At 42.7% G+C, this 13,394-nt stretch overlaps 1 protein-coding gene across 5 annotated transcripts in view; it reads left to right on the top strand.

The window, feature by feature from the left end:
• Window positions 1-13,103, top strand: part of PLD2 (phospholipase D2) — a 730,967-nt gene extending 717,864 nt beyond the window's left edge. For all 5 annotated transcript variants that reach the window (XM_069644098.1, XM_069644072.1, XM_069644080.1 and 2 more), the window contains 2 exons: window positions 6,578-6,695; window positions 9,617-13,103. In XM_069644098.1, coding sequence (XP_069500199.1) covers window positions 6,578-6,695; window positions 9,617-9,841 — 343 coding nt within the window. In that variant the 3' untranslated portion in view covers window positions 9,842-13,103. The remainder of the gene's footprint in view (window positions 1-6,577; window positions 6,696-9,616) is intronic.
• Window positions 13,104-13,394: the final 291 nt, after the last annotated feature.

Below are 13,394 nucleotides of genomic sequence, written 5' to 3'. Positions count from 1 at the left end.
GTTTGGCGTTGGCAATCCGGGTTACAATTATCTCCAATCTGACATCTCATAACAGGAGAGTTGTGCCCAATTTGCTTACATTCAACTGTTCGGCATTCAAAAGCCTCAGTGGTCTCCTTCGTTACGCCCCGGGGTCATCTGCATTAGGCCAACTCACTGGTCTTTCCTGGCGTCTCCTTCTGAAACGCTGACTCCACTTCCTCGTTCCCAGTACTTCCGCAGAGTTTGACAGCGCTCGCAGCATACCACGGCTGGCACTGACCATCACCGGAGCAGGTTGTAGGACTTGGGGAACTTCTCGCTCCCTCTGGGTCACCGGCACCAATACTGCAACCCGCTGTGCGTTCTCTGCATGCATCTCGTGCACTTGCGCGATCTGACTGACACCTGGCCTAGTAGGATCGTTGTCTGTCTTCCCTTTGTTTATTTATTTATGTATTTATTTATTTACATTTATATAGCGCGCAAGCAGCCCAGGGGCATTGAGGCGCTGTTACTTGCAATAACTTAGTTACATGGTACAGGCATGGTAGCGATTGTTGACACATTATGAATGTTACAGGAAATCATACTGTTATTACAGATATTGCTTTTGGTCATATAATACAGTATACATGAAAAGTATTCGTGCTGATGTGTCTGGCCTTATGTGAAGAGGGTAGTCTTCAGCGTTTTGCGGAAGGTGGTGAGGGAGGCCTCACCACGGATAGTGGGTGGTAGGGCATTCCAATGTTCCCCCTCCCTTGTCTTGTCGCACCTTGAAACACTTGTGTATAGGCGCGTTATAAATGCCATATCATATCATTAAGGATTCCGACCTCCTTCAGGCTCTCTGCACGGCATACCACGGAATGAGGAGAAGGAGACTGGCAGAGCAGGCAGAGGCATAGTCAGGGAGCCCAGGAGTTCCAGGTGGGAGGAGAGGAGAGCATGGTCAGACCAGCAAAGAGTTGTAGTTAGAAGCTTGGAGATAGGGATGTCTACTGAGATGAGTGCATTCAAGGTGTGTCAAGTTGAGTTGATCAGACGCAGAGGGGAAGAATGTTGAGGGAAAGAGAGACACAAAGGTCGTGGAAGAGGGCAGTGGCTGCCTCAGAAGAGTCTAGATGAATGTTTAAGTCTCTGAGGAGGAGAAACTTGCAGGTAGAGGTTAGGAGAGAATAGGTGAGGTAGGGCCATTCAGAGAGGAAGAGGGAGATCAGGCCACATGGTCTGTAGATGGTGGTGAGAGTAAGCGAGAGGCTAGGAGAGACTGCAAGCCTGCAGACAAGCCATTCGAATGAAGAATAGGATTGAATGGGTATGATAGTAGCAGAATCCCATTCGGGGAAGATCAGGGCCACTCCGTCCTCAGACAGGTTGAAAAACTGGTTCGGGAAGATATCTCGCGCTCACACCCGTGCTTTAACAAAATTCCTCAACAATTTTAGTCTAAACAACATCAATTAAAGTCCATCAGTGCAATGATTCCTAACAAAAATGTTTTTTAATTTGTCAAAGAAAAAAAAAACAGCCTTTTAATTTGTCAAAGAAAAAACAGCCGACACGTGTTTCGACCTTAGGTCGTTCTCAAGGCTATGTGAAATTATACAGTCAAATAATATATAGCAATTAAGAAAATTTATAAATGGAAAACCATACCATATAGTTCCACATTTCAGGTCAGGATGAGAGAGGTTTTTTGCCATAGTCAAATATTTGAAATGATATGAAAGAAAATCACAAAAATCAAAAGCCATAAATTAGTTCATATATCCAAGAAATCTCTAATATGGAGACATTACCCCCATAAAAACCATTCTTTATAACGACTAACCAAATTTAACTGAATTTTAAAGAAATAATATTTAATATTTCAAAATGCTTGTTACATGCATAGTTAGTTTTTAAACACAAAATCCTATTTTTTCTATTTTTTATTTTTTATTTTTTTCTTTTATTTTTTTCTTTTTTTATTTTTTTCTCTATTTTTTCACCTTGTGAGACCACTCTAGCTAGACCAAAATATAAATTATCGTGAATTTGTAAATTTGACTGTGTTCCCCTGTTAGTACTTGATCAATCATGCAATATTACTGTAACTAGGGCTTACCCCATATATGAATCACTAGAATTCTCCTGTTTGAAGTGTAACGGATCAATCAGTTTACTCGGTCTTGAGTTATCAATTCAATTTTCAGATCTGTATAAGAAATTCCTTTTTTAATTTAATTCATTAATTAAGGTTACTAAACTGACTAGTATAATATAATAGAATAATAATAGATAAATATATAATAAAAAATGCTCACCAGCTTTTAACGATTAAGTTTCCTGAACAATTCTTTTATATATAGCTGAATGCTATCACATTCCAAACTGTTTAACACATAAATGTGTATCTGGAAACAAAGTTCACCTACAAAAATAATAATAAGCTCATTTAGTATGTATCACTATGATACAATCTCCTTCATTAAACATTAATCTTAAATTTTCTTAAAACTCACCAATCAAAGGGTTAGATCCCACGTCTGTTATTTTCTAAAGGGATCCTGCACCCATCACAGGATCTTATATACATTTTACCCGCAAAAACGCGGGCCGTGTTTACAGTGACGTCACGCGCACACGGACGCGATGACGTCATGCGTTAGATACCGTGATGACGTCACGCGTACGAGCGCGCGACGTCGTGCTCGAGTACATTTAACAACAGCGGGCGTGTGACTTGGTTTGGCCTGGGCTTGGAGAGTATATTGTAGCTCTCTGGAAGAAGAGCAGTGACAGAGCTGGCATTGAACCACGTCTCAGTGAGGGTGAGAACATCGAGGTGAAAGGCTTCAAGAAGGAGACAGATGTAAGAAGAGTTTAATAGCAGAACAAGCATTGAGAGTGGCAAAGTGAAGCAGGTTGCCACCTTTGAATATTTTCCGAGGAGGGGTACAGGGATGTGGTACACCCATCGGGAGTGGCGAGCAGGCCAGAGGGGTGGAAGGAGGAATGGCAGGACAAGTAAGGAAGTTGATGAGAGCCGGAAGATGCCTATCAAGAAGGAGGAGGTTAGACTGAGAGCCCTATCCATGACCTTGCCATTCTGATAGACATTAATGATGCACCTAGAGGTTTGAAAGTGTGCCGAGTACTTCAGATCTGGTACCACCATTAATGGGCGAGGATGAAAAAGGGGAAAGACTGAGTCCATATGGGTAGTCAATAGCTCTGGAACAACAAAGAGGATGCCAGTCTGCCTGGAAGAAGCGTTGATGTAGGTGTGAATGGGCAGGCCTGGGTTGGAGACCAGGAGATCTTTCCTGAATTATTTCCTTCCTAGCTTCGAAAGAGTGGTAGGATAGTTGATAGAGTAGCAGTAAATAGGGCAGATGGAGAGCATCATGGAGGGAGGGGGAGAAGACGGCAGGGGGAAGGGCGGGAGGGAAGAAGAAATTCTTAATGCATGATGAGCTCACCAGGTGGCCTAGCAGCAAGACTGGTGCAGACTAATTAGCTGCATGACGTCACACGGGTCACTGAAAAGGGTAGTTTGCTGCTTCAGCAGCAGCAGAGGAGGGGGAGGAAGGCGACTCAGGAGGGATTGCACTACTCCGGAGTACAAGGAAAGAGCACTCATCAATGAGAGCACATTTGACAGATATTCCAAGGTCACAAAGTCTCAAGGACTTGCTGGGCAACGTTCCGCAAGGGGGGGTCCCCGTATGCAGTTGGCTATAGATTCTACTGAATTGTGCAACCAAAAACTCTCTACAGCGTATGCTTTATAAGAGGCACGCTCTGATCTGCAAATTCTCCAGGTACTTGCACGCGAACACCTATGAGAGCAACAGCTACTGGGGACCTCTTCCAAGGCAGTGTGAGATGCATCACCTTATCCCACCTGTTCATGAGCCTTGCACCTAATATAATAAATGAATTTGGTCTGGAGGATCATGGCTAGATTCAGTGGAGAGGAGAATTTAGATCGGTGTAATAGGAGGATTTGTCTACATAGAGCAGTGAAAGGGTCCGAAAGACTTTGTATCATGTAAGGAGAATGGTGGAACTATCTTCATGCCAGTAGCAAACAGTGGCATAGCTGTGGAGATCAGATATTGAGGGCATCTGCTCATTGTATATAATTTATTAAATGTATGGTTACTACATCAAGTGGATACCTTGATCTAATGCCCACCAATCCCAACTCAAAATGCTGGACAGAAAGCAGGTGATTGATCAAAACTCAAAGTTATTTAAATACATGAATTAAAGGAGATATCAAGGCAAAGGTGGTCCCCAGCTTTATGCAGGGGAGTACACCACAATGTTACAGAGGCAGCTCGTCTACAAGCACAAAAATGACCTGCCTGCATTTCTCACTATTCCTCTCACGCAGGCATACATTTCCATAATCCATTTTGTATACATATTGAGTACTGGATAGCAAAAGCAAATGTAACTTCAGTTTACAGGCCATTGAGTAAAATGGCAGATGGGTCGTAACATAATTCTTTAAAACATGTTACTATGTCTACTATGCTAACATCCTTAAATTGCACTTAAGTTACGCTTGCACATAATAAACCGGGCTTTTGCTCTCCCCAATATTACCAACAAGTGTTGTTATCATGGAACTTTTGCATTCCCCTCACCCCACTGCTATCTATGTAATTATGGTGCTGAGGTTTGCTGATATCTGTGGGTCTCATTTAAAATAAGCTAGCCCATAGTGAATAGCATCAGACCTCTGCAGGTTTCAGATCAGGGAAGCAGTGTCACCGATTTAGAGTGCACACAAGTTTAACTCTTCTACCCCCCAATAAATAAATAAATAAACCTGAGAGAATGGCTTTGAGATTGTATTGAAGAGATACAAGTCCCCCTAACCTTTCACTTAACCTACAAATTTCACTGTGCAATTTCAAAATGTGGGGCTGCATGGTGTTGACAATAGTGCTATTTTTATGGGAATGGAAATGACCCCTCTAAGCTCCATTCCATCCCATTCCTAAATATCTTTTTTTATATATATATCTACAGCATAGATAGGTTGCAAGTTATTAATACGTTCTCTGTCAGGCTATGTACCTTGGGCCCTCGGTTCAGTCTGAACAGCCAACTATACCTGTGGAAACACAGAGGGCTCAATTTGATTGGACTTATTTTACAAAAATGTACTTAGATTGCACAAATGCGCTATCAGTTTGATAGTGCGCATAGAGCACAACAGCACAACATGCTATCCATTTTCTTGAAACTAAATCTCACATGCCACTTAAATATAGCGAGAAGCAAAATAGATTTCAAGTTGCAATATTCATGTATTCTGTTTGGAGCCTCCGCCATCTAGCACTTCCAAATAATCCCCTTCTGAGACTTGGCATAGAAAATATTCAATGGAAAATCTGTTTTGCATTAGTGGATTTCTATACTTCAGGATAATTCTTCTAGTTCATGGAATCAGCATCAGTTGGGCCTCGGGTTCCCCCTGGTCCCTCTAGGCACAAGTGACATCTCCCACCTCCTGCTTCAATCACCCTTCTAGACAAGGCTCCTCTCACGATATTTCCATCCTGGCACCCCACCAACTGGGCACGAAGCTTGTTGTTGAACATAATCCGATCTGTCTGGCTATCAGGAAGAGTCCCCTTCTCTGTTTTGCCTCATGTAACCGCTCCTAGTCCCATATGGCCTCACCTTTTTCTGGTTGCATAAATCTTTTCATTGGCTTGTTTAGTAATCGGTCTCTCCCAGAGAACACACACTCTCCTTTGAATGATTATCATTTCTATACTTGTGACCAGAAAAAGGTGTGGGGCCAATTCGCTTTTAATATTCTTGCTTGCAGAATGGTTTTTGTTATATAATTTCAGGTAGCAACCTGCTATATTAATATATGGATTTCTGAAATCTATCATCGCAGATGCATGCCTGCATATGCACCATTAATTTGTGCAAATGACACCTCATTTCATGAATAGTAATACTTTTATTAATTCAAAATCATAGAGAACTCAGTGTCACATTGAAGAAGATGCTTGGTGTTGAAACACACCCAGTGCCATGTTCCTATCTGGAATGGTTCCAAAGTTTCAAATAGTTTCCATACATAATGTTATAATTTAATCCTCTCATGTGACCAATACCTTGTTCTTAGCACATGCATTGTGTGTAAAACGCTCCTTGAGTCAATGATGGATCATGTTCTTATGACCGGCCCCTTTGTCCTGCTCGCATTAGCTTACAGATAGCTGACTTTATTCCCTGTTGCCTCCCGACAAAGAAAAAAGGGAGAAAGAAAGCGCCACCCGGGGAAGGGCATTTGGTGGCTAGGACAGCAGACAGGAATTGTGTATTCTTGCCTGCTGTTCCAGCCTCCTGATGACCTGAGCACCCTTTTCTGGCTGTGAATGGGGCAAAGTCAATGGAAGCAGGACACCATCCATTGATGCTTGTATGTCGCCACCAGGAAATGCAATATCTATTTTTCTCACTTTCAAGCTCACAACCTTTTCCTGCCTGCTTCATCATATTCTTTTTTGTAGTCTTGCCACTATGCAGGCATTGCCCATCTCCTACTTCATAACTATTGTACATCCTGCAGGTTACTCCTGGGAGCGAATGCTGACCCCAGCGTAGATGTGATGGACCCAGTCACTGATACCTTCTTCCATGAGGTCTGGAACAAAACAGCCCAATCAAACGCAAGCATATATGACCAGGTACGTATGTACCATGCCTGTATCCACCATGAAGATTTAGTCTATGGCAGACTTTAGTGTGCTTTTATTGGGCTACAGCTAAAATGGCATCACTGAATGACCTGGCTGAGCCAGTGTGTGCTTGGTGGTAGATTAAATGGGTAGTGCGTGTACCTCCAAGAGAGAGGGTGTTGGAATGTGCTGGGAATAGGATAGATGACGCAATCAGCAACGCTTGATAGGCAGCTGCTAACAATTCATGTCCAGGAATGACAGCCAAATTCCTAACACATGGTAGTTTCAGGAGATGAAATTCACATTGTGTGTAATATTGGTCTAGTGCCCCCAAGGTTTGGGAACATGCATGTTCTACCTATAGTTCGCAAACATCCTAAAGTTGTATGAAGTTCTAAGCAAATGAATGGCACAGTACTGAGACCATTTTCAGAAATTAGATGCATTAAACTTGTTGGTTGTTTGCTCAAACCACTGCATTGTTGATTAGTGAGGCTTATTTACTGCTCCCATTTTATGCATCTGTATTTCCAGATGGTGACTGTTAGATCCATATGCTTTTCATAGTCCGCCATCTAGTTGTTAGTCCGGAGTATTACTATTTGTTTATCAAACTTAAATTTAGGACATCGCTCAGTGATAGATGGTCCATGTGACATTACTTTCTACACACAATGCTCCATCTACCCGACCTTCCCAGTTTTATCTGCCATTATCTTTGGTCACAAGGAGAGAAAATAAACGTGTGAATGTCTTCGATGAAGAGATCGGGGTCACACGTTTTTTTCTGCGACGCCACTCAGAGCAGGTCCCATTACATTACATCATTTATATAGCGCACTGTGGACCCTTGGGCATAAAGGCGCTGAACAACTAAGACTAACAGGTTGCAAAACATAGCATCCACCAGGAAAAATCTCTCCCTATTGGCTTCTAGCGAAGCAGTCCATGAAGTTTATGGGAATCGGTATGTTTTCAGGTTTTTCTTTTAAATCTCCAGAGATCTTTGGAGTCTCAATGACAGAGGTAGTTGATTCCATAGTTTTGGAGCAGCAAGGTGAAATGCTCCTTTCTCTGCCTTTGAAGTTGTACTCCTGGGAATTGTGAGTAGTTTCTGACCGGAAAATCTTAATTCTCGACCACAGACTTTTTCCATAATGACGTTCTGCATGTAGTGCGGCATATTGCCTTGTCTGCATTTAAAGGTGATTGTCAGGATCCTGTATTTAATGCAAGCTTCCACTGGAAGCCAGTGGAGAGACCTCCTCGCCTTTGGGTCAGTCCCAACACCACTCTGACTGCCCTATTCTGTATTATATGTAGTCTTTGGACGTCTCCTTTTTTTTAGACCTACTAATAAACTACCACAGTAGTCTATTTTTGCACCAATTATAACTCTTGCGATTGTTTCAGAATTTGCCTGTGAAATGAGCTGCTGAGATGGTGGAGCAATTTGATGCAATAGGCTGAAGCCAAGATTACACTAGTGACATGATTTGTTCTAGACAACAATTGATCTAATGTCACTCCTGGGATTTTAAGTTTAGATCCCGGATTAATATGGTCCGATCCCAGCCTAAAAGATTGAAATTTGCTATCCAGTTTACTGATGGCGCAGAACTTCCTATGATCCTCAGTTCCGTTTTGCTTTTATTTAGTGCTAGGTTTTCCTTGCTGCGAAACTTTGGAACTCACTCCCAAACCCTCTTAGAGCTGAACCTTCATTCCTTACCTTCAAGAGCAAGGCCAAAGTATTGCTGTCTCCGAGAATCATGGATGGCTCAAGGCCTCTCATTTTTGCCCAGAGGTTCAGTCTAAGGTAGTGGATATGCCTTTTGACGGACAGGACCTTTTTTGGTAAGAAGCTCGATGAGACTCTTCAATCCCTAGTGGCTCACCACACTCGCAAGTCAAGATGGAGAGTTTCTGTAACTCAAGACCGTAGTCACAAAGCACAACTGCATTCACACACAAGCATATTCACAAGAGGGGCAAGCAGTACTAGCAAATTAATTCAAAATGTTCTCAATCACACACCCTCCACAAGGTGAAAAAAACCTTTTGCTGATCAATGGCAAACGCATGAATCTAAACCGGATTCACAAGATCAAAAAAGAACATTTTATTTATAACAGTATTTTTGAAGAATGTCTCAGCTTTAGGGTCAATTCAAACCACCTCCTCACAGAAGAAAATATACAGCGCTGATAATTCTTTTTTAAGCATATATTTTAAGTGGAATTGTCCTTTGTAGAGCTCAGAAGGACAGCTCAGGGGCAAAGTGCTCGCCTTGAAAGCAAGACGACACTGCGGGTCCGCGCATAGAAACCTCTTGGTATTAAGCACATTGTAGATAACCTATCATATATATGCAAGGTGCAGTTTTGGTGACATTGTGTCGCTTTGTCACACTAGAATAAAGAATTGTTTCAAGAAGGTCTTTGGTGGGTTTTCTGCTGGGATGCGTGTGGATGGGCCCTTCATGCATTAGATGAACATCTCTAAGACTGCATAGCTGTATAGGTTTTGTTTTTAGAATATTTTCTCTTGGATCTTCTAATATTTTCAGTGGAGAGTGTCTACTAGATGAAGCCTTGACGGTACCAAGTGTATGTGATACATAGCTCCTATTACTGATGTTCTCCTGCATACAGGTGCCACACAAATGTCCAATAAATAAATAAATAAACACCTGGGTTAAAGTTTCATCTACTAGAGTATACTCTGCACCAAACACTAGATGGCGGACTGTGCAAGGTGTGTGACACAGGTGTGATGCAGGCTGAAATAATGTTACAGGTTAATAATGTCCCCCATGTATTGTCGCAATACCACCTGAGATCTGGGAAATAATCCACCTGTCGGATTGCAGTATATGATGTATTCTCTGAAACGCATTCTGATCACAGTTCTTTTCTTCTGTGCAGGTTTTCAGGTGCCTCCCGAGCAATGCAGTGCAGACACATCGGGCTCTGAAGGAATATAGCGCTGTGTCTAATTTGGCCACTGTGAGCCCAGAAATGGCCCGCGAGCATCTACTGCAGATCCGGGGACACCTGGTTGAGTTTCCGCTGCAGTTCCTGTGTGAGGAATATCTTCTGCCGCCTTTGAACAGCAAGGAAGGGATGATTCCAGTAGAAGTATGGACATAAGGTGCCCTTGCGAGAGAGGGACCAGTTTCTTGCACCTTATCTCGTTGTGCATCAGTTGTGTGATGTGGCTTATGCCTACTTCAATAACTAAGATCACGTGATGCACGATTAACCCATAACACTATACTGACTATCAAGGCCTTTGGGGATCAAATATTGGAAAAACTTTTGTCTGGAATTAAACTGGTAAAAAGTGCAGAGACTGCAAGCCCTTGCCTCCACAAGTAACCTCCTTGCTAAGGACCAGTATGGATTAAAGGAGCAGAGCTCATTCCAGACTTTGTGGATCCGCTTCATCCTGCCCTACTACCAAGGATACATCTCTGAACGAATTGTTGTAGCTTCCAACCCCTCTATCCTGCTACTGTTTTAGAAGAGTCTGGAACAAACCTGACCTCGGACTTGGAGAGCTTGGTGGATTGTCGGCATGGATCAATGAAGTTCTCCACAAGTGTCATGCACTATAGATTGAAACTTTGATTTATAAAGCAAATTTAGCATCTAGATCTGAAAATTATAAAAAGGTGAACATGTGTGGTGCCATCTCATCTGGGTGACTTGGGTACACCCCTTTTCACACTTGATAACCTGTGCTTGGGACTGACCCGTGGTTCAGCAGCCCCACTGACCCTGGGTTTTCAATACATGTCTTCCATATTTCTGGTTCGATAGACAGATGATAGCCTCTGTTGGCCTGGCTGGTCTATAAATCAAGGGGCACTCTGTTTAACTGTCCACATTCCCTGGTAAAACAGTGGGAAATTGATTGACAGATGTGTCTCTATGGCTTCCAAGGTTACACTTATATGTAACTTGTACGCTTGCTCCCAGGATAATTTCGATTACATGGTTCACACAAGACCAATTGTCACTAGGTTATCTTATAGACAATGCACTTATCCCTTTACCTGGTAAAACCTTTGTTATATCTTGGATACTTTGCTTTCAGGCTAGTGTTGCACGTGAGGTCAGTATGTGATTTGTTACTAATTGGGGTGCGTACCTGCACACCTCTCTCCAGGAGAGCTTGCTGATTTCACTCTGTTTCGATACTGATGCCCTTGGAGTTAATATTGGTTAATCCCTCAGTTGACGCCTTTCTAAAGAACCCTCTTGTTAAATGGCTCATATGCAACATTCCAGGAAATGGCGGAGGCCTTGCGTGATTCACACTTCAGGGAGTATGCCTCTATGGGGTTTGGGTATGTTTGACCTTTTGCAAATTGCCCTCGGCAATTTGACCTAAAAGCAAGTGACCTTTTTACCTCATTGACCTCCATTGTTAAGGATGCGGGGGACAGCCCGCAACACCCTTTTGCCCTAATTACATGAATATGAGGAGCGGGGGACACCCTGGCAACCCCCACACCTCATGTTCAGTTAAGTAGGTATTAACCTATTTGACCTAAAACAAAAGGGTCAATTTGGACCAGATGCAAAAAAGGTCAATTTGGACCACTCTGAAGAGGTTAATTTGGTCAAAAGATCAAATGGTTTAGTTCAAATAGGCTGATACCCCTCTGTGATAGTCTGTTTTCTGTATTGGAAATCATTCATTCCATATATATGTGTCTTCTGAATGGTGAAGGGCTGCATTTTATATGAAAGAACACAGCACTCCACAATATGTCTTATACAAAGTGTCAAACAGTAATTATTTTATATACTTTGGTCCTGTGTCTTGTTCTGAGTGGTCCCCGTACCCTACATAATTGAGTTGAAGCTGCTATAGTTGTGACCAACATTCCCCCAAAAAGATTGGATTACTCAATAAAAAAGAATTGGGACTTATCCTGGTGCGCAATCATCGGTCACCGCTAGACTTACCTATGTTTTAGCAAATAGGCTATTTTTCATCTTATATAATGTACTTTCCTTTGCATTTTGTATTCACCTGGGTGTAGCGGTTCACTGATTTAAAAGGGAGGAAGGGCGGGCTGACATTTCTTGTTGGCATCACTTGTGCTGCCTCCTATCGCACTGTGCAGTGACACGCATCTTGATGTGTACACGCGTGGGACCCGCAGTGGGAAATGGCCCACAGCACCGACTATTGCATTGTGGAGGGGTGTTTCCAACCAAAGGTTCAGGGAATGGTCTCTGCAGATGTAGAGTCGTAGACCAAGGCCTTAAACACATTTTGGATAACCCCCCCACCCCCAGCGATCTTTCCATTCACGATTGTGATTATTGTTGTTTCCACTTTTGTATTTGAGCATAATCTATTTAAATTCGATAATGACTGCTGGTTCACTATGAGCGGTCTTTCCGGGAATACCTTTGATTATTGCTGTTGGTCTCTATTTTTAAAATTTTTGCACAAAGTATTTAAATTCGATCATGACTGATGATTGTGCCCCATTTCACAAGTCCTCTTTTTCCTGAATAATTAAGTAATATTTTTCTGAGTGCGGTTCACAGTTGTTGCCGCCTTTGAATTTGCCAGAGCAGTTTCTCCATCTCCGCTCAAGCTGCTAGTTTCAAAATTTGCGCTGCCCATTGCCGCCCTGAAACCCTTGTTACTGGGTCTAATGACTCGTTATCCACCGCTGCTTGTCCTGCGGTGGATGTTGGTGCTTCCGTTGTCCTGATGTTATTTTCTTAGGTCTCTTCCAATTTGAAGAGTAAATACACTCCACGCCGTGTTAACCGGGTGGCCGCAGTTTCATGCCAGAATCCTCCGGTTACATGCTCTTGATCTCCAGGGGGAGGGACTTGACCTTGCGTTACCTTTTGTAGTCGCACATTTGCACCATATATGCAATAGATCGGGTTTCTAGACTTGGTCGTCCTTGTATGTCACCTTTTTCAAGGCACATATTCTTGGCTGTTGGCGCCTCCTCTATGAGCTCTGGGCGTGTCACCGCTATTAAGACTGGTGACGTTGGCTTTCGGTGCCATAGGCTTGGGTCTAGCATTGTCACTTTTCTTGTTCACTGGTGACACGGACCTCAAATGGTGTCGCCATTTTGAAGATGGCTGCCCTTAGACATTGGCACGGATGGCTTCAGCGCTACTTGGATCATCATTTTGAAGATGGATGTTCTTGGCCATTGCTGGTGCCACTTTTTTCATCTAGGAGAGACCTTGTTTCCTCTTGAATTGTGGCCAGGTGTGGCTGTGTTGGAGCAGACAGGGGTTTGCCATCCCTATTCGCTCTACTTTGTAAAATAATTGCACTGGCAAGCTGGATAAATGTAGTTTATATCACCTGTCCTCAATGTAGGCACATCTTTGTAATTAAAACCCGTCTTGCACCATTCCTCATTTTTTGAGTCGTTTCATTTGTTCGAAAGTGACGAAGCAATACATTTCCTCTTAAATAATGAAAAAGAAAACTTTGTATTAGTTGGTCCAAGTAATAAATACAGCAATTGCAGCCAGGGGAATGATTTGCCACTAGTCCAGATTACCCTAAAAAAATTCCATTTTAACCACCAAACTGTATGTCCTGATTCAGCGTTTATTTCTTCCATCTAGGATCTACTTTCCTACCTACTAGGTTTCAGGTGTGTACCAGAGGAAGACCGCCACATACGCACAAGGAGACGAG

This window comes from Ambystoma mexicanum, chromosome 1p, assembly GCF_040938575.1.
Source record: "Ambystoma mexicanum isolate Mex_15411 chromosome 1p, UKY_AmexF1_1, whole genome shotgun sequence".
Lineage (NCBI taxonomy): Eukaryota > Metazoa > Chordata > Amphibia > Caudata > Ambystomatidae > Ambystoma > Ambystoma mexicanum.
This window is presented reverse-complemented; position numbering and strand designations above follow the sequence as displayed.